The sequence below is a fragment of the Brachypodium distachyon genome, chromosome 2 (assembly GCF_000005505.3).
Source record: "Brachypodium distachyon strain Bd21 chromosome 2, Brachypodium_distachyon_v3.0, whole genome shotgun sequence".
Taxonomy (NCBI): Eukaryota; Viridiplantae; Streptophyta; class Magnoliopsida; order Poales; family Poaceae; genus Brachypodium; species Brachypodium distachyon.
The window spans coordinates 16,101,400-16,128,049 of record NC_016132.3 but is presented as its reverse complement, the minus strand read 5'-3'; the positions used below and the strand labels follow the sequence as shown (position 1 = coordinate 16,128,049).

General features: G+C 42.7%; 3 protein-coding genes across 3 annotated transcripts; 2 read left to right on the top strand and 1 right to left on the bottom strand.

Annotated features, from left to right (window-relative positions):
* The first annotated feature begins 4,242 nt into the window (after window positions 1-4,242).
* On the top strand, window positions 4,243-5,874 carry LOC106866126. Its single transcript, XM_014898869.2, has 2 exons — window positions 4,243-4,395; window positions 4,664-5,874. Exon 2 carries the CDS (start codon window positions 4,756-4,758, stop codon window positions 5,737-5,739), a length of 984 nt encoding a protein of 327 aa, XP_014754355.1. The 5' UTR covers window positions 4,243-4,395; window positions 4,664-4,755; the 3' UTR covers window positions 5,740-5,874.
* Window positions 5,875-12,417: 6,543 nt separating this feature from the next.
* On the bottom strand, window positions 12,418-16,182 carry LOC100824985 (vesicle transport v-SNARE 13). Its single transcript, XM_003567943.4, has 5 exons — window positions 15,700-16,182; window positions 15,538-15,596; window positions 15,181-15,369; window positions 13,817-13,987; window positions 12,418-12,774 (listed from the first exon to the last, which is right to left on the bottom strand). Exons 1-5 carry the CDS (start codon window positions 15,791-15,793, stop codon window positions 12,622-12,624), a joined length of 666 nt encoding a protein of 221 aa, XP_003567991.1. The 5' UTR covers window positions 15,794-16,182; the 3' UTR covers window positions 12,418-12,621.
* Window positions 16,183-19,283: 3,101 nt separating this feature from the next.
* LOC112270638 lies at window positions 19,284-26,537 on the top strand. Its single transcript, XM_024458502.1, has 2 exons — window positions 19,284-19,664; window positions 26,492-26,537. The coding sequence occupies exons 1-2, from the start codon at window positions 19,315-19,317 to the stop codon at window positions 26,520-26,522; spliced, it is 381 nt and encodes a 126-aa protein (XP_024314270.1). The 5' UTR covers window positions 19,284-19,314; the 3' UTR covers window positions 26,523-26,537.
* Window positions 26,538-26,650: the final 113 nt, after the last annotated feature.

Sequence of the window (26,650 nt, the reverse complement as noted above, 5' to 3'; positions counted from 1 at the left end):
CTTAGTTGTGCTGGAATCTTTCTGAGCCTATATGCTTTTCTCTCAAAAACCCTGTAATCTGATCTGCCAAGCCTACCAGGGGCCGCCGTACTTGCCCCGTGGAATGAATGCAGGATGAGTGTAAACCGACGGCGCGTTAGGCTGAATCAAACCCCTGCCAGCGCCACTTTTGGTCCCCGGCAAAACAGTCCTGCTAATCCGTCGGGCCCCTTGCAAATCTTGGGACCTGCCCTGAAAACGGAAAAAAGAAGAGGAAGGGAAATTTGCACTGTACATGCAGTGCAGTGCACCGAGCGGTGGTCGCCGGCCAGCGCGTTGTAGCGGAAGCAGGAGAAGGACCACATACCAATTCCTTTCTCTTCTCTCGGCCACCACGGCACTTTCAGTGCCGCAACAAGAACAGTGCCGCCGTACTGTGGCTCGCGCTGGATCAATCGATCGCCAGCTACTCCGCGCGCTCAATATTCCTTCCTACTGTAGTTCCTACCCCACCGCTTTCCCGGCCGTCCGCTGCCAAGCCACCGGAGAAACAAGTGACAGCTACTCTTTCTGTTTTATAATTCTTGTCGAAATATTACATGTATCTAAACATTTTAAAAAAATAAATACATTCATATTTGAACAAATTTAAAATAAGAATTATGGAACGCACGGATTACTGCTGAGTACTGCCAGATTACTGCTAGATTGCGTGCGTGTGCGAAATCCTCGGTCCTGGATCAGCGAGATCGCTTGTGTTTATTTTTGTTCCTTCTCGTATACGCACGGCTGACTATCTATCTACAGACCATCACGATACCGACTCACGCGCGCGTCACGAAGTCAGGAACACAGCTGGCGCCGCATACCGGCGATATATCGACAGGTGTTTGTATGATCCGATTGCTAACTGCAAGCCAATGGTCGAACTCTAATCAGTGACATCTACTGTCTCCGTCATGCCTATACGGCTATACCTATGTGCTGTCTGTACACGCTCAACGGCAACGGCCGGCATGCCAGCCGTACACGACCACATCCGTACGTACACACACGCGCACACCGTTCGAATGATCACAATACAATGCTCCCTCCGATCCTAAATTGTTGCAATGCTCCCTCCGATCCTAAATTGTTGTCGAAATATTACATGTATCTAAATATTTTTTAAAAATAGATAACATTCATATTTGACAAAATTGAGTCAAGAATTTAGGATGAAAGTACATATTTTTTTTAGGTACCCATAGTTGGAATGATATTTCGGGCCCCCGTTGTTCTAACTTTCTAATCAATGAACTTAAAAGAATGCGAGAAACGAGCCGTACTGCGTACTGTTGAGAAACGTTTTGTACCTCCAACTGCCAGCCATCCAACATACTTTGGCGTGTTTGCAGAGCGAGGATGGATTATCGATAAACAGAGCTCTACAGTACTAGCAGCCAAATCCACGCGCGTACGTCGATCCATCGGGTGGCGCGTGCGTGCGCCCACGCTGTGACGATTCGCCCGGGGTTGGCTTTGTGATAGATCGATGTTCAAGTTGAGTTTTGGAGCTACTCCGCCTGTCGAGCCTACGTGTCAACACACTTTTTTTTTGAAAGAGAGCAAGCCCAAAACTTCCTACTACCGTACCGTACAAGATCTTGTGTGGGTAGGGACGAAGCCAGCAGCCACCCAACTCAGTGCCGGTTAATTTCAGTCAGGTTAAATTCTTCTTCCGTACATGGTTACCTGTCATTTATAATCCTAGCTAGTTAGTGGAGTTAACTAGAGTACGTAGCTACGTACTGATGAACACCAGTTCTAAAAAAGAAGAGTTGCTAGCTATACGTACTGCGATGAAAATGAACCTGGACCTGGCCGGTTAATGGGTTATGCTTGATTTTCAAATCTCCCATTTCCTCTGTCTAACAAAAGATGTCTCAATTTTGTCAAAATTTGAATGTACCTAGACATGAGATGCATTTAAATTTAGTAAAAGTTGAGATATTATTTGTTGGACGGAGGAATACGCCGTTTGTCCAACTCAAACGAGCTTCACGTTTCCGGTTCGAGCTGCACGCTCGCGCGTAGGTACGGAAGGACGGATGTACATGTACGTACTCGCGCGCCCTCTCCATCGATTAATTAAATTCGAAATGTTTATTACCAACGTGCATGTACAGATGACCCAGCTGCACGATATATATATTCCCAAGTAGGTACGCGGCGTACGTGTCACGGTCAAGAGTCGGAATATAATCTCCGTACGTACTACGATCGACCACCCCCGGCCCGGTTCCGTGCGTGTGTCTCCGGCCGGCCGCTTTGCAAGTTGTAATTAACATGCGTCATCAATGCCGCATACACGTGTTTTTCACAACTAATCGGAAGCAACAAAAGATATTTGGAACTAGACGAACTTCAAAGATAAACTGCCAATCACACGAGGCGAGAATTTGACTACTCCACTTATTCACGGAATATTTGCTTCAGTTCAGACACAATAAGGATACGATCGTGACACGAGCTAGTTATACGGAAGCCTGATTTGTCTCAAGACGCACCAAACACATATATTTATGTGCACGGGGTTCCTAGCACAAACTAATACTTCACACATATCTGGTCAAGTTTAGAACGTGGAGGTTTATTCAAAATTTCCGAAACCTAACTTATTCGTTGTCTATCATTTTCACTACTCACGGTACAGCAGCAGCTCTGTACTGTACAAACCAGAAGCTTTTTATGCGCGTTTTCAGGGCGTAGGTTCAGTAAATCCGCCTCTTTGTCCGGCTTCAGTACTTCTAGATATATAAACTTCATTACTACAGATGCAGGGCATGCATCAGGAAATGCTCTACACTTTAATTACCAAGTTATATATCCTTAGATTACGTGCATTGGAACAACACTAGCTATGAAATGTAATAAGTAGACTTTTAATGTATTCTTATCCTTGTCTCCTTTTTCTTTATAAAAAAGGAATTGTTATCTTGCAACGGGTTGGACATCACATCCTTATCAATGTGGTCCTCGATCTTGCCTTACCTTGCATATATACATACGTATACTTGTGTATGCGTGGTTTCCCTGTCTTGTTTGAATCAAGGAAAGAAAGTGTCAAAATAAGCATCAGCTAGCTACTCTAGCAACATAATTTTCCTCCCTCCCTCCCCTATCTTTTGCTTGTTGCATGCCAGATGCCACAGACATATTTGTCCTCTTACCTCTAATGCACTGAATCTATTTCAGGGATATGATGTCGTAGCTTTATTGACATCTTGTTCTTTTCAAAAACGGTCACAAACTCAATCTTGCTATCTTGTTGGACCAGCTAGATTCAGCCTCTTTCTAGTAAAAAGAGACGCCTGCTGCTGCTTCATCGCTAAGTTACAAAATATATTGCAGAAACGATATAGGTAGTACTCCTGTGTAATCATTTGTCTTGTCACATGATCCAGGAGACCTAGCTAGCACAGAAAACTCCAAATTACCAGCCCATACAAAACGCAAATAAGCTATACAGATTTTACCATTCTGGGCTTGATTGGTTAATTGGTTTGCCCCAAACTTTTGTCCAACAAAGAACCAACAATCTCCAGCTAGCCATTTTTTTCTTGGCTAGCTGTATAATGGCCAGAAATTGGCAATTCATGCAGAATTACACACATGACCATTTGCATGTGTACTTGTGTTGAGTGGCTAGATGCACATTTTAAAGTTGGACGACAAGAAAAGAGCGAATAGTGCACGTATATAGTATTTAATCCGCATGAGTAAGCCCAAAAAAAATGCTGCTCTCTCCGATCTATAATACGTGTCGGGATTTAGTACAAAGTTGTATTTCCTCCGTTCAACAAATAATGTCTCAATTTTGACTAAATTTGAATGCATCTATATACTAGTCATGTCTAGATACATTTAAATTTTAACAAACTTGAGACATCTTTTGTTGGACGGAGAAAGTACTATTTTTTTACTAAAACCCAACACACTTGTTATGAATTGGAGGGAGTAATTCAACGGGATATGATTGATATCTTTCTTTTCACAATGACAACGGAATGATTTTGCGCGGGCACAAGGAATGAAATGTCAATTTGGTACGTGTGCGTGTGACACGCATTGCTGCCCAGTCCCCCACAACTGAAACTGCCCCCACAGAATGCAAGAAAGAGAGAGGGAAAACGACTTCTCTTTCCATTTTATTTCTCAGATGGAAAAAGGAAACAAATCCAGCTACTGCCTATAAAATGACGCCCATACGCCCGCCCAGCCACCCCGCAGGAGGAGGACCATCCTAACATAGCTAAGCTAGGCTGCACACTTGCGCCCAGCAGCAGCAGTTCGTCCCCAGCTAGCTACAAAGAATCTTTCGCGGATCGGTCGATCGGTCTGTCCGAACGATCGGATCCCGGTCAGTTAATTCAGGTACTGTAGTAGTGTTTGTGTGTGTGTACCACACCAAGATTTAGATTTAGATTTATGACTTGCTTTTCTTCTTTGATGTTTGCTGGTCTCTGAGATTTCAGATTTGATGCCTTGTGGTTAACTAGCATGCTTAATGTACTTAGGAGTTACGGTGTTGATTTCGTTCTGTGATCGTTTTAGTCGTGAACATGTATATTAATTTGTTGGAATTGAGCATTGATATGCAAGCTTAACTCTCACTATCGGATGAATTATTTGCTTGCTGCAGACCTGCAGTGCAGCGGCAACATCTGCAAGCAAGGGTCGTCCAATTTGAAGCAAGTTGTGAGCTAGTCTGGTTCGCCGGCCGGTGGCAGCGTCATGGACGGCTTCGGCTGGAGCACGCAGCAAACGCCTCCTGGCGCGGCGAGCTGCCCGAAAGACGATGCCCTCCTAGCCGCCTTCTTAGGCGGCGCCAGCACCACCTTCGAGCTCCTCCACTCTGCCGCCGCTGGCATCTCTGACGACGCTTACGGCCACGAACTGCCGCCCTCGTGTCAGGACGACGATATTCTCAGGCGCCTCCTTCGCTGCCGCGACAGCGTGAACTCCCCGCTTCCCTCTGCCGTTGACGTCCCGTCAAAAGCCGCTATCTTGCACAACTCGGCGGGTTCGCTCCGGGCGCCGGCCCCGCCCATCGGCCAGCACGACAGCAGCTTCGCCTTCTTCCCCAACGCCGGCGACGCCTTCTCCGGCCACAGCACGGCCACCGGCAACATCTCCTCCGGAGATTCCAACACGCACGACGCCGAGGTGGCCTCGCCGCCGTGCATCGTGCCGGCGACGAGGACGACGACAGGCACGGAGGCGATGGCGCAGGCGAAGCAGGAGGCGATCATCTACCGCGCGGCGGCGGCGGCGTATTCTTCTTCCCCGGCGGCGGCGGCGGGGGCGGATCCTCCCCTGGGGCCGCGGCGGCGGCGGAGGAACGTGCGGATCTCGAGCGAGCCGCAGACGGTGGCGGCGCGGCTGCGGCGGGAGAAGGTGAGCGAGCGGCTGCGGGCGCTGCGGAGGCTGGTGCCGGGCGGCGGGTCGGGGAAGATGGACACGGCCTCCATGCTCCACCAGGCCGCCTGCTACCTCAGCTTCCTCAAGGCGCAGCTCGCCAGGTTCCAGGCCATGGCCGCCGCCGATGGCCGGGCTTCTTATTCGTCGAATTCGTCGTCGATGCAGCGTTACGATAATCCTCCCGAATCTCTTGGTGGCGGCAATATTGGCAATGGCGGCGCCGTGCTTTCGTTCAGGAGAGATGATAGCGTCGATGGTTACGTGAGAGGCAATAATTGGAACATGCAGTCGTTGTAGCACGCAGCAGTCACGCACGGTTTGCGTATTTGGTAGTGTGTACCATGTCATTCTTATGATCGATCACAAAGTGTTTCATCTTTGCTCTGTTGTTGAGCGGAATCAATAATACTCCTAGTACGTGCAATTTCTGAAGTACTGTAGCATGCAAAGCTTTCATCGCTGGCTTCCTTGGGGCCGGCCGGGTATAGATCGATCGGTAGCTGGGCGAGGCAGGACGTTGTTGCTCATTGTTGCATCGATCGGTAGTTCGGTAGTACCACTGCCACGGCACACTTTTGGGATATGCCACACATAAAGACATTCATTCCCTTGAGGTCCCTCTCTCTACATCTGCTGCCGCCTCGTTCGATCCATCGGTGCCATTGCCAAAGCAAAGCGTGTAGTAGTGCCCCTTTGCCTTGAGAAGACCACCGGCCGCCCCTCTGACCAAGTTCAGCTGCCGCGTGTTCTCAAAAAAGTTGAAAGTTCAGCTGCCGCGTGCGACTTTCGATCGACCACCACCGCGTCGGACGTCACCGGAAATGCCGCCGGACGGAGAAAGGAGCGCGTTTGCATGACAGCGGCGCGGAAATCCAGAGAGGATATCGACCGAGAGAAGATGATACGAGAAGTACTACTCTCTCTGTTGCATAATTGTTGTCTCAAATTTGCTTAAAAATGGATGTATCTATTTTTAAAAAGTGTCTGGATAGATGTATGTAAGATTTCGACAAAAAAATTATGTAACAGAGGTAGTAGGTCACACCAGAGGATTGATTACTTGCTGAATTCTGGGAAACGCGACAATGCTTCACGTGACGGCCTGACGGGGAACAATCGATGGATCGATGCAACTCGGAGGCTGGGTTTGCTGATGCAATGGAATGGCTGGCTATAAATTTCGGAAAACCGATCCAAGCCCCAACTTGGGAGCACCCCCCTCAAAAGAAAAGTTCTGATCCGAAAAGAGAGTGCCTTAGTGTAAATCTTATGCATAACCGTGTAAAGCGAAATAGGTCAATCTAAATTGTTTGATGGGGACATTGCACTTGGGACAAGACAATAGCAGTATTATTTAGCTCATCCGACAACTCATCACCATTCAAAAACTCCAGCATCACAGGTAATAAGACGGGTTTAAACTAACTTCCAATGCTATTGAAAGAACCTAACAGTAAAACGATCAACACCGGCTGCTTTTGAGGGCGCTCCATCTGAAAGAGTGCATCATGCACCTCCTTCTTTTCAGTAATAGCTATGTCCAAGGGGTGCTCGGCAAGAAAAGGTATGTCCGTCATACCTAGTAAGTGAGTAGTGATCGGGACCAGAAATAAAAACCGTCCCACCATGATTTAGCGAACTAGCACGATATGATTCAGCAGGCCTGCAGTTCGGAAATTAGAACGGCCCACCACCCACAGCCCACATCCCATTGTATACCACGAGTTCTAGGCCCCTCCTCTGTTTTTGGGCTCAGTTTGCCCCCTATCAATGGGTCTGGGTGCGGGGCTTGGTGAAATTATTCCAAGCCCCTTAACCCCCCCGCCCACGGTGCGTCGAAACCTAAACCGACCAGCATCAACACGAATCGCCCGCCGCCGCCGCCAACCCTCGCTCCCCCCCCTCTGTATTCGCCGGCACCATCGTTCATGACCCTGCCTTCTCCGACCACCACCTCCTTGCCTGCGCGCCACTGTTGGTGCCACCGCTTCACCGTCGGCCCAGACTCCTCTTCATTAGCCATCGCCTCGTCCTATTCGGTATACAACGGGTACCCCTAGATCTCCCCTAGCTCCTAGTGTTGTTTATGGGTTTCGATGGATTCATGTCATGTACATGGGTTAATTAGATGCCATGCAGTACGCCATATTGTGTATATTGTTGTCGCCCCATTTTGTTGTCATGTGTATGGGTTAATTAGATATGCATGCCATGTACTGTTACATTGTGTATGTCCCCATTGTGTTGTCATGTGTATGTGTTAAATTATATGCCATGAACTTCTTCTCCATTGTGTATATCTCCGTCACTCCTATTGTGTCGTCACATGTATGGGTTAATTAGATGCCATGTACTGCCCCATTGGCATGTGTATTGGCTCTCCTCCCCTATGTGTTTTTGCTAAATTAGATCGGATGCCATGTGTACTCCCCCATTGTGCTGTGATTGATCCATGTTGTCAAATGTATAGCACACACATTGGCATTGCCTCATTGTGTTTCGATCGATGTTGCCAACTGTATAACACACGCTCATCAACATTGCCCCATTGTACTGCCTAATTTTCAAATGGGCCGGGGTTGTATAAATAAATAACACTTTGGTGAATATGCTAGTTGTTTATGTGCTTCAGTAAATACCCTAGCTAGCTTGTGGCTTTTTGCATGGATTTGTAAACTACGAGCCAGTAAATACCCTAGCTAGCTTCAGTAAATACCCTAGCTAGCTTGTGACATTGTGGCATTGAGTGTGTTAAATTGGAAGAACGGTGATGGACGAAAAGATTGTCTGAATTTGTCACTCCCTATCATACAATTTCATGATGATATATATATATATTATATATATATATTCTTGATGTTATTTCTGCTTTATATATACCATAAAAAGATGCATTTGCAAATAGGTGATGCTGAACACCAATTATATGCTTTCTACATGCCATAAATAAAGTAATCAGTATTCTTATATATTATCTTTTATAGCATGAACCTAGTATCACATAAATAAAAGTAATATTTATGAAATGATTTTACAGGATTGTCTGAAAGGCAGTGGTACTGTGTGCTCTACTACAACTAGGAATACTTGAGATGTCAACTATGAATGCTGGCAAGAAATCTGCTAGTTCTGCAGGAAAGTCGTCTGCCACTAGTTTAGATGCAGGATTTGCAGTAATCCGTGGTGAAAATTGGTCCTACGTCGTGCAAGATTTAAGAATTGTCGTGGGACGTAGTACGAAAAACAAAGGCAAAGTACACTTGGATCTCACTGCTAAAGTTAGAGGAGCCAAAAATATTAGCCCCCATCATGCAAGGATGTTCTATGACTTCCAGAAGCACCATTTTTCCCTTGAAGTACTTGGCAGGAATGGATGCACGGTTCAGGGGGTCCTTTACCTTCCAGGTAGGGATCCCATTAAACTAAAGTCTCAGGATCTCATCCAGATTGCAGACATAAAATTTTATTTTCTCTTACCGTCCCGCTCCATCTCTGATAGTTTTTCTGCTTGGCACGCTGAAACTCTATCACAATCTCTGTCTTCCTCCCCTGTGTCGCCTCCCTACCCCTCTTCAATTAAGTTTCGTGAATATACCTTCATTATTGCTTCCCCCAAGGATGATACTCAGCATACACAAGATCTTCATGGCAAATCTTGTGGTCATGGGCGGGTCAATGGTGACCATGGAATTACAGTTGGGACTGAAACTCAAGGAACATCTATGGGACAAAACAAGAGGTCTTCCGATGAGCTGGACATGTATTGCAGTCCTATCAATGTTGAACCACTTGGTGAACAGGGTATGTTATCTTAGTCACATGCTTAAGCTAGATCCATTTCTTCCCGCTGTATTTTTTCTCTTAACTTTTATATACTAAAATAAATGAACAAAATGTTACTTGCTTATAATACTAATATACTACTCTTTCCCATAGACTTGTTTTTGTGTTACAACTATATTACCATTTGATTATTACTCGCATCTATGTGCTATAACAAGGTTATATTTATGCAGCCCAGAAAGATGTTCCAGAGGCAGACAAGGATACAGACAATAACGAACAACTCGGTGTAACGGATGAGACAGATCTTATCTCGTATGTCATAACCCTGGTAGCAGACAACTGCAAACAAGCGGGAGAATGGATGCCTATGGAAAAACTCCATGCAAAGGTTTGTTATGCAAGATTATTCATTTTGTTCTGTTTCTACAATTACAGAGATTAGTCCAACCACCTTGATTAACAACAGTAATATGTTTTAGAGAAAGCATAGATAATACTTTGATTTTAAATTAATAAATTGTATGTTAAGTCATAGATCGATGTCTTAGAATCCCTGAACAAAATAGCAATACTTCCATTTAAAGATGTGATTTGTTCATGTCAGTAGGGCAAGCTTTACACGTTATACCTGGAAAGATTAATAATAATAATAATAATAATAATAATAATAATAACAATAATATTAATAACTTTTATTACCTATTTGCATTTCTGCATTGAGGTTCCTACAATGTAGTTGGTCTCATTAAGATTCACATGATCCTTAGATGACCTTGTTTTGTAGGAGCTGTAATAATTTTGCAGTTAAACAATGACCTAAATTCTGAACACTTGATATTTCAATGTAACTAAATTCACAGTTATATGTTTCCCTTTGATTATTGATAGATGTGTGTATTTCATCACTTAATTGTTTATTTCACATGGTATCTCCTTTGAGAGTCCTATGATCCTGACAGTCATGTCACATAAATCATGACATTATGACAAACTCTCAACTTTTTTTTTGGAAATGTGGCAGTTTCCCTTTCTTGATAGAACTAACGAGTTAATTTGTCGGTTTTAACATGCAAAGTGGTTTGAAGTCCAAGAATTACGACCTTCTACTCTGTTACTGAATATCAATCACTTTCATAAGAAAATTATTAAATTTAGTATTTTTCTTTGTCTTATGATGTCCGTTCAACAGGCGCCCATGAGGTGCCTAACACGCCATCCTTAGTTAGATATCTTTATCGATCTACCTTGACAAACAGCTGCTACATCCTACAATATGGTGATTATATGCTTGTTTTGCATAGTATATCACCACACTTTTGGATTTGCTATGGTTTGTGTGTGCGTGCTGTGTACTCGTTTGGCATATAAACTAATTCTTGATTATTTCACAGCTTATTGAACACTTTAGTAAGATATGTCCTCAGTGGATGGTCCAAAAGTACCTGGCACCAGAGGATGGCTCATCAACTGGAACGCTAGGCAAGCCGTGGAAGAACCTGTTGGAGCTGCTCTTGAAGCACCCAGAGCATTTTGACACCAGCACAATACGTAGAGATACAACAACGTCAGAATTTGTTTCGCTGGCCTCCATGCGGGTCTAGTAGAACCATACAATGTGCTAGATACCGTTTTCCTGACCTGAGGTTGCTCAAGTCATCATCAGTCCATGGTCAAAACAAAAAAACAAGACTTGTCCTTGTTTGTATCCCCTGCTCATGTAGTAAACATGTACATCTTTGCAGTATCTTTTATCCTTAGTTTATGTACTATGGTACTATTTGGGAGAGTTTTTAAAATCAGGATTTGGTATTGACCAATTATCTTTGTTGTTTGTTGTGTTCGTTTCCTGAGTTGCAGCGAACGAGATTGCAGTGTACATGTTTCACAAATTTACATGTGTGCTTCTAATAAAAGTTTGTTTTTTATACTAGAGTATGGTTTTTCAACTGGTGCATGAACAGAATCTTTAACATCATGAGGAGTAACTTCTCCATGTGTTTTGGTTCTGCAAAAGGCCATCGAATAGCTCGGTTCCTTCATGGTTTGATGAAAATGTTTAAGCAATTTCTAATAAATTTCTTCTATGGCGACACATTGAAACATGTGGATAGAGTGAACCACACTGAAGATATAAAGTAGCAAAGTTTTGATCCAAATTCAGTGATCAATCTTTTTAAAGTTGGATTCTCATACACCAAATAAGAGGAAAAAAAGGTCCACTGGTCAGAAGAAGGTAGGTTGGGCCTTTCTGATACGAAGAGAACAAGCGAAACTGCTCCTGACTAGCACAACCTGCAACGGCTTCTCTAAGCCACAACAACCGGCCATCCCAGACCATCCTCACAGCACACAAGCCAACCAACACATTTGGTAGAGGTCCTGGAAAATTACGTCTCCAAGTCGACATCAAGGACACGCAGACAACACAACCAGGGCCGGCCATGGGCTAGGGCAATAAGTGCGACAAGCAAGAGCCCATCACAAATTGTGCCCCAAGAATGTGTTAGTATGTGATCTTTAGAGTAATAATGTAGTCCAAACACCAGGTTTTATGGGCCGTTTTCTTGATTTTGCACCGGGACTTCTGGAAAATAAACCGGCCCTGCGCACACCACTCCAATTTCTCCATGTCCACTCTCGGCCGCTCTCTCGATCCTGGCGTCTTCAGCGCCACATCTGGTGCCCAGCGGGCCACTTGCCTATTTAGAGTCCACAACATAGATACTTACTTCGTTCCATAATTCTTGTCGAAATATTACATGTATCTGGATATTTTTTAGAAATAGCTACATATATTTTCAGACAAATTTGAGACAAGAATTATGAAACGGAGGGAGTAGATTATACCGCCAGCCTGAATCCAGCACCTCTGACCATCCTCCCTTGACACTACAAACGATTGGCCAGGCCCCAGGCCAGCGCCATGATCCCTCCCAGGCCTGCGCTCGTCAAGGACCTTCGCACGATATGTACGCCTACCTCAATGTGCGTCCTACAACGGTGCTAAACTAGGTTTACCCACATGTTCCCGGCAGAAATGTTGTCACAATACACAACAATGGCCTTTGGTAGAAGATGGTGAAGCTTGTGCAAAATTTTGTCATATGCGACAACTCTCGGCAAATAGCATGATATTTGTCACGGTAAGTTGGCTGAGATGACCAAGATATTATCTATTGCCAAGAAATATGCAAAACCTTGAGGTTGATCAATGGGTATCAATGATTATCTATTCTCAAACATCTTTGAAACAGTTCATGTTTTCCATGGTTAACTGTACACCACATTCCACACACCCTCCTCGGACACAGGGTAGTTTGAGGGGAACAAATATTTAGCTTGAGCACATATTGGAATGGCTTGGGGGTGGGGGGGGGGGGGCGAATCTTAGCTCTAGCGAGCGAACTTGAAGTACAATATGAAGAGGATGGCGAGAACAAGCGCTGCAATGATGCCGCCGACGATCCACTTGTTCCTGTCCATCCTCTTGGACATCGATGCCAGGATCTTTTTGCTTTTCCCAATGTAGTCATCCACACCATGCAACTGTGAGAAAGAGCAGGAGTAGCGATGTCATAAACAAGCACTTCTTTTATATGAGGGGTTTAACAGGTTTCCAACAGCAAATAAGGGAAGATGTAACCTACAGTTGATGAGTACTCCCTCCAATCCTAAATTGTTGTCGAAATATTACATGTATCTAGACGCCTTTTAAGAATAAATACATCCATTTTTTAGCAAATTTGAGACAAGAATTTAGGATCGGAGGGTGTACTATGCTTCTAACCAGCAGGCCAAATGGTGCATGCCTTTTTTTACATGAACAGGACAAATCACCATGAAGTAATATGCTAGAAATGCTATATCTAATGCGAGAAGTTAAATTTTCACTTAAGAGAATTTGCGTAGGAAATATTGATTCATTTTGTACATGGGAGTCATATAAGATATTTGATTCGTTACAGAATTACACAAGAGATCCAGCCCATCTCTTTCTTGAAACAATGGTGTTTTAAACATGCTGATGCTGACATGCTGTCAACGGTCACATGTAACTGAAAACCTGAGGAGGATCTCCTCCACAATTCCATTACCAGTGGGGCGAGTGGATATTTTTAAGATATGGTGTCATTAAAGAATTTAAACTATTCTGTAACTCATGCCCAAAAGAAGCAGGATGCATGTGCTGTATCCCTGTATCTGCAGGACGCATCTACCACCACAACATGGTCTAAGTCATGTACAAAAGTTTGGATGACTATTATTACATCTGACATACCTAATACACACCTAATTTGGTGGCAATTGCATCTTTCAAGTTTCAATACCGACACATCATGAAGAACTCGCCAATTTCCTAAACAAGCCTATATGGTGTAAACACATCAAGATCAAAATGGAATTTTTTGATGGCTTTTCTTATCTATGTATTTTGCAAGCTAAAGTTGTTGCTTCTGATATATTATGTAAGGCCCGAAATCCTCAATCCGAGATAAACTGGACAAGGTCCAAGAACATAGTAGCTCCAGAGATGGCTCAAAGCCCCAAACAGAAATAGCTTGAAAAATTGAAAGCACGTAGTACGTACTGTTGTGTGAGCATGCAGCAGTGACTGTCGTTGATTGTGAAGGTCCTGAAGAATTGACACACCTATTTCTTCTGTCTCGAATACTGTTCTCTGGCTCTCTCTAATTCTGTCTGTAGACTGGTTCAATCTTTCTGATGTCATCATCAGTCTTCCTCTCTGATCAGATGACGCCTGAGCCATGTAACGACAAAGCAGATATTGCATAAGCACATCAGAAAAGAAGTAGTGACATGGTATAATATTTAAAACAAGAATAAAAGCAAAGATATTGAGTAGGACACTGAAGAATAAAATAAAGCAATTGTAGGCTTGCAGTATACAGTGACAAATTAGCAGATTAATCTAAAACTTCCTCTTAATGCTTGCACTTAAAAGAAGTGGATTAAATTGCGAGCTAATGAATGGATAAGTGAATGGATAAGATGACACATAGGTTCACCAAAATAAAACACCATGAAGCCTTCTTGCGACAAAAACAATATGTATTCAAGAGCAAATGCATCAATGAATAATTAAAGTGATAAATAAAACGAAATGAATGGACCTTTGCTATTTTGCTCAAACTTTGCAGTGTAACATATTTTAACATCCAAGACTGTTCAACAAACTATGGGCCCGAGATACAAGAATATACCAACTCAAATCACTTGTTGACAAGGGAGCACAGATGCACTTCTGAATTCAACCACAGCCTAGCTCTGTATTGTTATTATTAATTAAATACTTCCAACAGGGCTGTATCTAACCATAACCAGAGTACACCCAAAGTCCCTAGTGCATAATATATGCCGACCAATATTTGACCCTCTTCTTAAGAATTGCCTTCCCAAGTGTTGTGATGCGACACCAAGCACATTTTTTGTCCCCGATTCCCTACATAATGGGGTAACCAAGCATAGCATAATTCAAGTATCACAGCAGAACTAACGCTAAGCCTATGCCGAAATGTCACTGTAGACTGCACCATCAAACGAGTCAACATTATCAAGTATTCAGATGCATGCACACAGGTAATAATATCAGCTACTATGGGCTCAACTAACAGCAGCAGACTTTTCTTTTGCGGGGAACTCACAGCAGCAGACCTAACACAGCCACATGAAAAACTACACAGGTACAACAGGATTAACGATTAAGACAAAACACAGAACTGTGGGCATCACAATATCAAGCAAATCGGTTCCAAACACATAATCAAAGCTAATACACATATATGATTACATTAAGGAACATATACACACTACAACAGCAACATGTTTTGGAAGTTAATGCCTGAAACCTGTGAGTACTTGCAGTATCAGATGGTGTGCTATAGGCAAAATATACATAAGAGCTTGTGTAAGAATAAGCGATAGGGAGGTCACCGCAAGTGTGTCAGACATGCCGGCCTCGAGGAGCTCCTCCCGGGTAGCCTGTTGGGCATTAGCCGCCGAGATCCTTTTGATCTCACTCTTGATATTGTTCAGATCTGACTTGTACTCCCTTAATTTAGCCAGCAACCCTGCCTTCACGCTCGGCTGCAGGCTCCGCGCCTCCAAATCCATCTTCCTGATCTACAGAAATTTTACGCACAATTACACAACTATGCCTCACAACACAACCTCCACATCAAGGAGCAGACAGTTTTTCCACAGCACAGCTAAAATTAAGCACATAACACGAACAAAACAAAAAATCTGCACATAGAAACTTCAGTTCTATACTCTATGAGTTCTTTTTACCAGCGATTCAGCTTCCTGCACGTCGGACTGGATCTCGGACAGTTTCTGCTTCTTCTTCTCTGGCAAAGGAAACGGCGAAAAGGGGGAGGGCCAAAATCAGGTAAAAGTGTAAAATCAACCGGAAACTTCTGGCGGCGAGATTCTGGGGGGAAAGAGCCGTACCGGCATCGAGGGCGGAGGCGGCGGCGCATTTGCGCGAGAGGGAGGCCGAGATCTCGCTGTACTGCCGCTCGTAACCCTCGAACACCTCGCTCATGGTCGCTGCTCAGCTGCTCGCCGCCGAACCGTCCCCGCGCAAATCAGCAGCCGAATCCGAAGCAGATCGAAAATCAACCCTCGCAGGGAGGCCGCAGAGGCTCGAGCAGCGACGGTGGTTGGTTGCCGTCGGAGCGAGTCCGCTCGCGAGGGGGAATTTCTGACGGGGCGGGTGCCGTGTTAAGGTGAAGCTTCAGAAAAGGATCGTATTAAGGTGTTGTACCGTGAGGCTGTTTCGTGGGCCCGGCGAATTAAGGTGTGTTTCCCGGAGTAAGTTTTATACGGTGGCGACCACCCATGCCCCGGCGCCGCCGACGAGCAGCACCGAGTTCCTAATTGTCTCGCTGCCGGAGGGAAGAAGAAGAATCGCGAGGCCGTCGACGGCGAGGGCAGCCTGCAACGCGGAGGATCAGCACGAGGATCTCGACGATCGAGCCTGCAACGTGGAGGATCATCGCCATCCCCGAGTACATGGGCCGCCAAATCCTCCACGCTGTTGTTGTCGTCCACGCACGAGCCCATCTAACTCCAATGGGCTGGCCGAACCAACACGGGCTGCATCTCGCAGAGCCCAACTTGCATAGCTCTATCTCTCTAATTTTTTTTTATAGAAGGGCAATTTTTTTTTTGAGCAACGACCTGGATTTATTGATTCAAGAGACAAAATACATAAGATCGATACACGAACGAACACAAATAACAAAGATATTCAACAAAACTAAAAGCTTCATCGTAATTCTTCGAAATAAACTTCTCTTGATTCATCATTCGCATCTTGACGTTTCTTCATGTATTCGTTGACAAAATTGCAGAATAATATGCTTGCACAAGCTGAAGTAATCTCATAGGTTTTGAAAAGCCGCATGAGCCGCCCATCTCAAACGGTGAGAACCTAAGATCATTGAACGCACCATGGCCGGGGTCATACCCCTTACAAGACAAGCTGTAAAACTGCTTCTCCGTTGATGAATCAATGAGGAAAAATACCAAAAACACGAAAAGACGTGCCATGAGAACCACTGACTCCATGACATAGGTTGCAACACCTACATCAGGACGATGAAGGAGCCAGGACACCAATCTTCTAGACGACGGCATCTCCATCGCCAAGACAACACCGAGAAGCACGCAAAAACCTAACCAAAAAAAGTAGCAAAAGTTGATACCAGACATTGATCCGTGGTTCCCCTCGTCTCTTGAGGCTAGATCAGCCGTGAGAGACGAGGGGAACCGCTGTAGATTGAAGTTTCCTCAAAAACGATGGCTAGGGTTTTCTTGCCAGGAACACGAGAGGTCTAAAAAAAACTACCCCACAAATATAGATATACTCACTCCGTTCAACAAAAGATGTCTCAAGTTTGTCAAAATTTGGATGTATCTAGACATGACTTAGTGTATAGATGCATTCAAATTTAGTTAAAGTTGAGACATCCTTTGTTGGACGGAGTGAGTAGAACATTTTCAACTCACCATATTTAAATGGTGGAGATTAAGGATCTCTTGTAAGGCTGTAAAACAAAAAATTATTGCTATCATGCATGCATAGTGTTCAAAAGTACATACAGGTTCTCAAGAGATTCAACGAAATAACCCGATACAAGTTGGCCCCCGTTCAGATTTTCTGGTGCGCTTTTATCGGCACCTATCAACAGTGGAAGGAGCAAGTGTTGTGTGTGTGCATCAAAGAACATAATAAAATGCCTAAGTGTGTTGGAAAAGGATGGACAGGGCACATAAAGAACTAAGACATGACCTCTAGTGGAATAAGAGCACGACTGCGTTTGGTATTGCCGTGGATTCACATAATCCCGTTTTTCTCATCCGCTTTTCATTGTTTTCGTGTTTGGCTAACCAATTTTTCCCTACTTTCGTGTATTTTTTCATAAAATATTATAAAATAAGCTCGCAGCACAGTTCAAGTCGGCGTGTGTTAGTAGGATTCTACACTCTGTAATGGATGAAGGATCCGCTTGGGCTGCCGCTAAAATCTCTTTAGGGGTGGTGGTTTTGTGGCTTCTCAGTGGGTTGTAAGAGAGTAATCTCATGACTTTGGCCCACGGGCTTTGTATCCGCGTCGCGGTCTTTTTCTTTAATATATGATACACCGGTTTTGGTGTATTCTAGAAAAAAAAAACAATGCCAAACTTAGCCTATGTTGAGCACCGGTTGTGGCAAACCCAACGACACAGGAGCGATCACAAAGACAAATTGTAAGAGGGTAGGAGAATGCAAAGAAGAGGATCAAATACATAGTTTTCGAGAGTTGCGACAAGCACTAAAACTCGCAAAAATGGAGCAAGGATGGTAAAAGAATGAAGAACGTCATATCACCAATTTGAATTAGATCATGGGAACTCGGTTTAATGAATCATTACCTGGGAATTAAAGGAACCCCTCAGGGATGCATCCATTTCTTCCAAGATCGAAAAGGACAAAGAAGTGCTATATTGAGAATCAAAGAATATGCGAGCACGATGGCAAGAAATGTTGTTGCCTCATCCAACAAGAGTGAGATCTAAATATACCTTCCCTTTGTTGGTATTGTGTCCCAGAATAATTTTACAATATTGAATGAGTAAGTAATGTTTTCACCTTAAGGTTTTAAAAAAATCCGCATCTAGAACATATATGTCAGCACACGAATATATAACGTCGTAGATGGCGTTGCATCAGCGCAAAAAATTCCGTACCGTCAGCACACGAATATTGGAGATTTCGGTAATGAATGTTAGCACGAAATCTGCTCGTGCGAACGGCAGGACATCTGCAAGTGCTGATGCTGGATTTGCAAAGCTTCGAGGTGAAAACTTTTCTCCCTTCATATAAGATTATGAACTTATTTTGGGACGCAATACGAATAAACATAAGATATGCTTCGATCGATCTCGCTACTCTTGGAGGAGTCAAGTAACATATCTGCCCCCATCATGCACAAATAACTAACATAAGATATACTTCAAAATTACCGCTTTGCCCTTGAAGTTCTTGCTAAAATGGATGCACCATTTGAGGGAGTCCTTTAAATTCGCGATAATTATCCAACTAGACTAAAAGTCTGAGGATGTCATCAAATTGGAGAGACAAAGTTCTACTTTCTCCTACCATCTCGCTCCAGTCGATTTAAGAATTACGAGTGCTACAAGAACGTGAACGTGATTGTTACCAACTCATGGATGTGCTTGCTCCACCACATATATAAGTAATCAATTAATTATGGTTCTTCCCAAAATATTTAGCCGATGTTATAAGTAGGCGAAGAAATGCAATTCTTGCAACTGCCTCTCCCGGGCCATATTTGGTTAATTTAATAGAACCACATTCTCTTATTTGGAATCTTCGAACATTTTTCTTACTCTTTAGAAACTAAGAAATCCCATGTTAATTTATGTGAAATGTATGTTCCATTGTCCGTGTACATTCAGAAGCAATAGTAATATTTACTGCTCCTTAATTTACGACTCGTACGTCGTCTGCCTCCCTTCGCAGTTCGCACCGTCCCTGGCTTACCAGAAATTACCACTGATGCCACCGCGAACGCTCGAACAAAACATCGCAATCTCCTGCCGAGGATTCTCCCTTCACTTCCGATCAAGCGTCCCCCATCCCCAGCACTCCCGATCCGGCGGCGCCACCCCGTCCACTGCTCCGGTGCTGGAAGCGAGGGATCCGACGCTGCGCCGCGCCTTCATGCCGCCGTTCCCCACCTCTGCCGCCACCGCCGGAGGTGGAGGTGTGGACTTCTCCACCGGATCCGCGGCCACGGCAGCGCTGCCCTCCTCTTCCCGCAAGAAAAGTTGGTGCGCCGGTGAGGACGCGTTGCTCCGGCAGGTTGGCGGTGTCGCGAGCCTCCACAGCCCAAGTACTGCTGCGAGGTACGTGGTGACGCTTCTTAAGAATTTTCTGTCATTCAATTATTATACTCCCTCTGATCCTAAATTAATTCTTAACTCAAATTTGCCAAATTATGGATGTATCTATTCTTAGCGTCTAGATGCATGGAATATTTCGACAACAATTTAGAATCGGAGGGAGTACAATTTGTCACCATGATAGCAATAAGAAGTATTTGTACTAGCAGAGCGCCCATTTTACTAGCAGCAGAGTGCCCGTTTCGACTTGAGTTAAAAGACTTGCATTAAGCATCCTTCCTGCAATTTGTGTATGATAGCTTGGTCTTTGAGACGAAGACCAAACCTGCAAGTGACACCATGCAAGGAATTAGCTGTTCATTAACACAAAAGACCGTCATACTTCCTTTCTGCGAGCCATAATTCTTTTTCAACCATACAAAATCACCAGTACGTGGGAAGATTTACTGTTTCACTGCTTGAGGTAATTATAATCGCTCAATGCCTTCGTGCGATCTCCATAATTTGATTAAAATTATAAACCATGAATTTAACAGTGTACATAACCAGCTAGGATTTGTAAAAAGAGGGAATCGTAGACCGAACTGCATGCTCCCTAATTCCTTTTCTTTCTTAGGACAATATGGTATAAGCAATGCTGATTCAACATGTTTCTACCAATGCATATGTGGTTCAAGCCATTTTTGTAAAACCTTAATGCAAGTCTTTTAACTCAAGTCTTTCACATTTAACATTGCCGCCAAGCATGGGGCAGCTGGTGAGGGCGAGGCTGAGATGGAGAAGCTGCACGACATGGCTTGCTACAGTAACGCTTGGAACTGTCAAGTTTAAGTGTTCATGCTCTTTTCTTTCCCAAGTTAAAGGTGAGAACTTAAAGTAGACAAGAATTTTTTGTTCATTTGTAGATATTTGATATTGGCGAAGATATACTTTTGCTAGACAGATGCCAATGCAAGATATCTCCGTATGCTCAAAGATTTTGGTTTTATTTTCTTTCATACTCACTTGATGCCACTTGCAGCCTGAACTGAAAAGTACCAGAAAGAGCTCTCATATCTTCTGCTTTGCTCTCTGATTTTTCTTAAGAATTAAGAAAGTTCTCTATTGTTGTTGTTTTCGCTGAGAATGCTATTTGCTGACATGGTACGATGTCCCTAATTCCCCTGCGTTATCATTCTCAATTGTTCTAGCTGACTATTTTTTAAAGCCGTAGGACGGTAAGATCAAATACATGAGATATGTTCTGTTTTTGTGAAAGTTCGATTTACAAGCCACTTGCCTCCTCTGACCGGCTTACCTTTGACTATATGGAGTCCTATTTTTCACTTGAGCTCACAGTTTAGTGTTCTAAAGATAATCAAATTGGGCTGTTCATGTGAGCATGTATTTTTTTAGTTGCCGAATCTTTTTCACTCTTTAAACTTGCCGTCTTTACGTATCTTTGTAGCCTCTGTTATTGATTCAACTTTTGTTATTTAAAATGTAATAATCCTCTGTTTCATAGTCACATTGGCTAATGTTTTTATGATGTCAAATTATTTAGGTTTGCTTACGGTGTCAGATTGAGTAATGTATTCACACTTTTAGACACACTTCATATCTGTAAATGTTTTTAATGTATTCACCACAATTCCATTTGAATTGATTGATTTTAGATCTAGGCATGATTTAGTAGGATTTTTATCTAGCAGAGATTATTGGCTAGAATGGTATAATTTTGTGCTGCAGACAAATGTAAAAGCTGTTGAGGGTGAAGTGAGATCGGTTTTGGACGAACCATGTAGTTTTTTGACTCAATATATACAAAACTTTATATAGTCCGATATTACCCATAGAAAGAGGTTCCATTTTATCTAGGTTCTTTGACGCCTCTGAAAGGTTGAATGTGTACCAAAGTGGCAAGGCCTAAGTTGTATTGTATATACAGATGAAAGGTTAAATGACATTGTTGTTAGTGTATACTATGTTGCTCATATAAAACATAAGCAGACATGATAAGTATCAGCATTATCATTTATATCTTGTTGAGATAAAGAGGTGGGCTGCTGGGAATATGTGTAATATGATGTTTTCAATATTGATATATCTTAATTTGCGTGCTCCTCTTGGCAAACCAATTTTTTTAGCCCTACAGATTGTGCCATAGCCATGGTGGTTGCTAACATATTAATTGTGTGCAACAATGGCGTTTACCAAAAGATTAGCGATCGCAACTTCAAAATTTAATTATTGCCAGGTTAGTTTTTGGGGCCTGAAATTTGACAAGTTTTGAACTTCGTTTTAGCGAATAGGATTGCCCCTGTTGCTTATTGCAGGCTGTCGATTAATATTTTAGTGCCAATTCTAGCTGCCGCTTTGCAGTGATAGTAATATAGATATTTCTTAAAATGACTTTTTCATCTATATTTGTTTTTTCGTAGCAACGCACGGGCACTCACCTAGTAAAATTATTTTTCCACTTACGTTAACTTGTGTGCTATTTACGAAATGTTGGGTTTTGCACTGATGGTTTCGCCAAGGCTACGGCAAAAAACCAACAACAGAGGAGAGGCCACAAAAATACAAAGAAGAGGAGCAAATATAATTTTTTTGATAGATTTTGAAAGCGGCAAGATTAAAACTCATAAAGATGGAGCAAGATGGTAAAAGAAAGCAAAACGTTATATCACCAATTTGAATGAGGTCATCGGAATTCGGTTTAACGGATCTTCACCTGGAAGCTAAAGGACCCCTTCAGCGATGGATCCATTTCTAGCAACAAGATCAAGGACAAAGAAGTGCTTTTGAGAATCAAACAATATGTGAGCATGAGGTAGGAAATGGTGTTGCCTCGGCCAACACCAGTGAGATCCAAGTATACCTTACCTTTTTTGGTAGTGTGTCCCGCGATAATTTTCATAATAGTGAATGAGTAAAGCAAAGTTTGCACCTTAAGGTTTTGCAAATCCCATAACCAGTGGTAGGTGCCATTACATCAGCGCTAGCAAATTTGGATCCATACCGTGAGCCCACAAATACTACAGATGTCAGCCATGAATGCTGGCACGGAATTTGCTAGTGCTAACAGTATGGCATCTGCTAGTGCTGATGTAAAGTCATCCGTCACTGGTTATACTTTAGATGCAGGATTTGCAAAGGTTCGAAGTGAAAACTTTTCTCTCTTCATGCAAGATTAATTAGGAAATTATCGTGGGACGCAATACAAAAAAAGGCAAGGTAGAATTTGACCTCACTGCAGTTGAAGGAGGCAAGAAAGATATTTGCCCACGTCATGCATGCATATTCTTTGATTTTCAAAATCACTAGTTGTCTTGAAGTTCTTGTGTCATGCGTAAATGGATGCACTGTTAAGGGGGGTCATTTAACTTCGCGGTAATTATCCCATTAGACTGAAGTCCTATATATGATCTCATTCTGATTGGAGAGACAGAGTTCAGCTTTCCTCCTACCATGTCGCTCCATCTTTGACAGCTTCCATGCTTGGCGCACCGAAAATTCATCACAACCTCTATCATCCTCCCGTTTGTTGCATGCTTACCCTTTCAATTAATTTCAGTGGCTCGACCAGTGTTATTACTTGTACCACGGGATATGCTTGCATACTTATATTCCATAACCCCCTCTTTCTGAAGTTCTTGACAAAGTTCTACAAGTTGGTCCCCATTCAGATTGTCTATTGTGCTCTTATCGACAATTAAGAGTGGATGTTCGAAGCGTTGTGTGTGCGCATCAGAACAGAATAGAATGCCTGAATATGTTGGATAAGGATGAACAAGGCAGGTTCCAACTGTCATAAAACCGAAAACACATGAGAGACCACGGAAATCAATTTAAGGAGGGTGGAAGGGTTCAAAGAAGAGGAACAAATACAATTTTTTGATAGATTTTGAAAGCGACAAGCAGTAAAACTCATGAAGATTGAGCAAGATGGTAAAAGAAAGCAAAACGTTATATCAACAATTTGAATGAGCTTATGGAAATTCAGTTTAACGGATCATTACCTCGAAGGTAAAGGACCCGTTCAGCGATGGATCCATTTCTAGTTAGCAACAAGATCAAGGACAAAGAAGTGCTATTGAGAATCAAACAATATGCAAGCATGAGGTAGGAAATGTTGTTGCCTCGTCCAACACCAGATAGATCCAAGTATACCTTACCTTTTTTGGTAGTGTGTCCCGCGATAATTTTCATAATACTGAATGAGTAAAGGAAAGTTTGCACCTTAAGGTTTTGCAAATCCCATAACCAGTGGTAGATGCCATTACATCAGCGCTAGCAAATTCGGAACCATGCCGTGAGCACACAAATACCGGAGATGTCAACCATGAATGCTGGCATGGAATCAGCTAGTGCTAACAGTATGCTATCTGCTAGTGTTGATGGAAAGTCATCCGTCACTGGTTATACTCTCTAGATGTAGGATTTGCAAAGCTTCAAAGTGAAAACTTTTCTCTCTTCATGCAAGATTCAAAAATTATCGTGGGACGCAATACAAAAAAAGGCAAGGTAGACTTTGATCTAACTGCAGAGGAGGCAAGAAAGATATTTGCCCACATCATGCACGCATATTCTTAATTTGATTTTCTAAATCACTATGTTGTCTTTGAAGTGCTTGCCATAAATGGGTGCACCGTTAAGGGGGCCATTTAACTTCACAATAATTACCCCATTAGACTGAAGTCGTGTCTCATTCAGATTGGAGAGACAAAGTTCAACTTTCCCCTACCATGTCGCTCCATCTTTGACAACTTCCATGCTTGGCGCACCCAAAATCAATCACATAAAGAACTAAAACATGTGCGTGTGCCTAAAAAAAACGGAATAAGGTGCGTAAGTATGTTGGACAAGGATGGGCAAGGCACATAAAGAACTAAAACATGGGTTCTAATGAGGACAATAGAATTAGAGTTGGAACTGAAACTCTAGAAATATTTAGAAGCAAAGCAAGATGTATGCAAGATGAATTTGTTGAGTAGGACATCTATTGTGGATGTATCAATTTTGAACCCCTTGGGGCTTATTCGGTTTAGAAGATATTGAAATCACGGGAGTAGGAAAAAAGAATTGGATTATAATATAGATTTGACGATTGTTAGATACTCAAATCTGTTTGCCAGCAACAAGGCTTCTTTGGTCAGAAACATGGTCTAGAGAGTACAGACCATGCATCTGTAGTTTCTGCATGAAAACAAGTTCTTCTTTCCCTTCCATTTGTTGTGCGGTAATAAACCAATGTTTGTAGGACAGACCATTTTATGGTACTCTAATCTAGTACTAATAAATGAACCACCCAGTACAGTGTAGAGGAAAGCAACTAGTTCCTAGCTAGACATTTGAAAGAGGCCTACAAATCCTACTTTGCTAGTTATTCATAAGGAATCGTATTCCCAAAAATGGGGATGACTTTTGGTATGAACATGAAAACATTTCATAAGTCTGACGTAATTCGGTATAATGCTAAAGAGGAGAACTAGAAAGGAAGCTTCTCAGTTTTAGAAACCAACTAAAATAAACACATTCCCATGCAACACATTCGTCTAGTAAATTCTTGCATGGCACATGCAGACCCAAAAAGTTTAAAATTCATGCAAACGAATAGGGCATACCTATTACTTGCATTTGAAAGACTGAAGCACATAACAGCAGCTTAAGGCGTGTTTGGCATAGTAGCACAAATTTAATTCTCCATTCATATTTCCCCTGCATGCATGTAAGATAAAAAAGAAGAGATCAATACAGACTAAAAATACTCTCCTGAACTGAAAATTGAACCTTTGTTGATCTGTTTTCTAATCACCAGTACAATAAAACAAGATCGGTGTGATACCACCTTAGTTGGCTATCCCAATTTTTGTTACCAACAGAATTAGAAAAAGTAATGGTGCAACAATTTTAGTTATGTACTCTCAGCATATACCAATTAATGGCAACTAGCAGGATGCATCAAATAGTCGAAGTACAGTCATCATTTACCAGCACCATGTGGTAGGTTAGAATTATCTATATTTCATAATTAAGCATCACTTGCAAACACTTCACAACTTACAACAAATTAGGCTAATAAACATGTGCATACATAAATACTTCCAAAGCCATAGATATATTTTTCAATTCAGAAACTATAATATATTCCCCATATCTTTAATCTACGTACACAAAATTCTGAAATTAGCAACTTAAAACCTTCAGTCAGGGCATGACGGAAGATCAGTCCAACACAGGGACAGACTGGTTAAACATTTCGTATGAATTAACATACAACACCAATTCTAGAAAATAAATACAGTATGATTTAGCATCTACAGAAACTTCTTATACAACTTTTGTCTTGAAATCATAATTTAATTCGACTCTTAACAGGACCTAAAGTGGCGCGCACCAGATGTTCCTGTGCCCAGAAATTTATATATTCTGGACAGTAACACTAACTTGTCACTGGGTTGTCAAAACAAAAACTTGTCGCTGGCCTTCGAAAAGCTGAACAAAAATTTACTCTCTATATATAATACCTTGAATCATCATCTACAACTTCTATTTCTAAATCACTATGAGATTAAGGGCGTGCGAACCCCAGATTTAACACAAAGCGGACTCCAGAGATCCTAACTAGAACTTAGTAAGGTCTCACTCTAGTACTCTACCCATTTTCGTCCTACAAGCAACCTGCAGTTGATAATACCGAATTTCCTAACACGTATCTATCATGCATACCAACACAGTCCATCTACGTACTACTGATAATCGACACCAACCAAGGGAATTGCTACTGCGGTACAAATCAGCCCAAACAAGGACGGCAGACAAGCACTTAACTTGTAGAATTGATGCAGGAACGGAGTTGCAAAGGAGATCAAGAGCTAACCCAAAGTTGATGGTCGATCCTCGACCGCACGGCCGCTGCACGGCAAAAGTGACTGCCGCTGGTGACGATGCATGGCAAACGCCAGCAGCCATCTCCCTCGGGCCTCGGGTGTTACACCTGAAGGTGT

Excerpts from the sequence above, each read along its gene's own strand:
- LOC106866126 (XM_014898869.2), top strand. The coding sequence starts at position 4,756 with ATGGACGGCTTCGGCTGGAGCACGCAGCAAACGCCTCCTGGCGCGGCG.
- LOC100824985 (XM_003567943.4), bottom strand. The coding sequence starts at position 15,793 with ATGAGCGAGGTGTTCGAGGGTTACGAGCGGCAGTACAGCGAGATCTCG. Across the intron at positions 13,988-15,180 it reads GCATGTCTGACACACTTGCG|GCGTCATCTGATCAGAGAGG; the intron begins GTGACCTCCCTA and ends TACATGGCTCAG. Across the intron at positions 12,775-13,816 it reads TGCTGCATGCTCACACAACA|TTGCATGGTGTGGATGACTA; the intron begins GTACGTACTACG and ends TCTTTCTCACAG.
- LOC112270638 (XM_024458502.1), top strand. The coding sequence starts at position 19,315 with ATGCCACCGCGAACGCTCGAACAAAACATCGCAATCTCCTGCCGAGGA. Across the intron at positions 19,665-26,491 it reads AGCCCAAGTACTGCTGCGAG|GAACGGAGTTGCAAAGGAGA; the intron begins GTACGTGGTGAC and ends GAATTGATGCAG.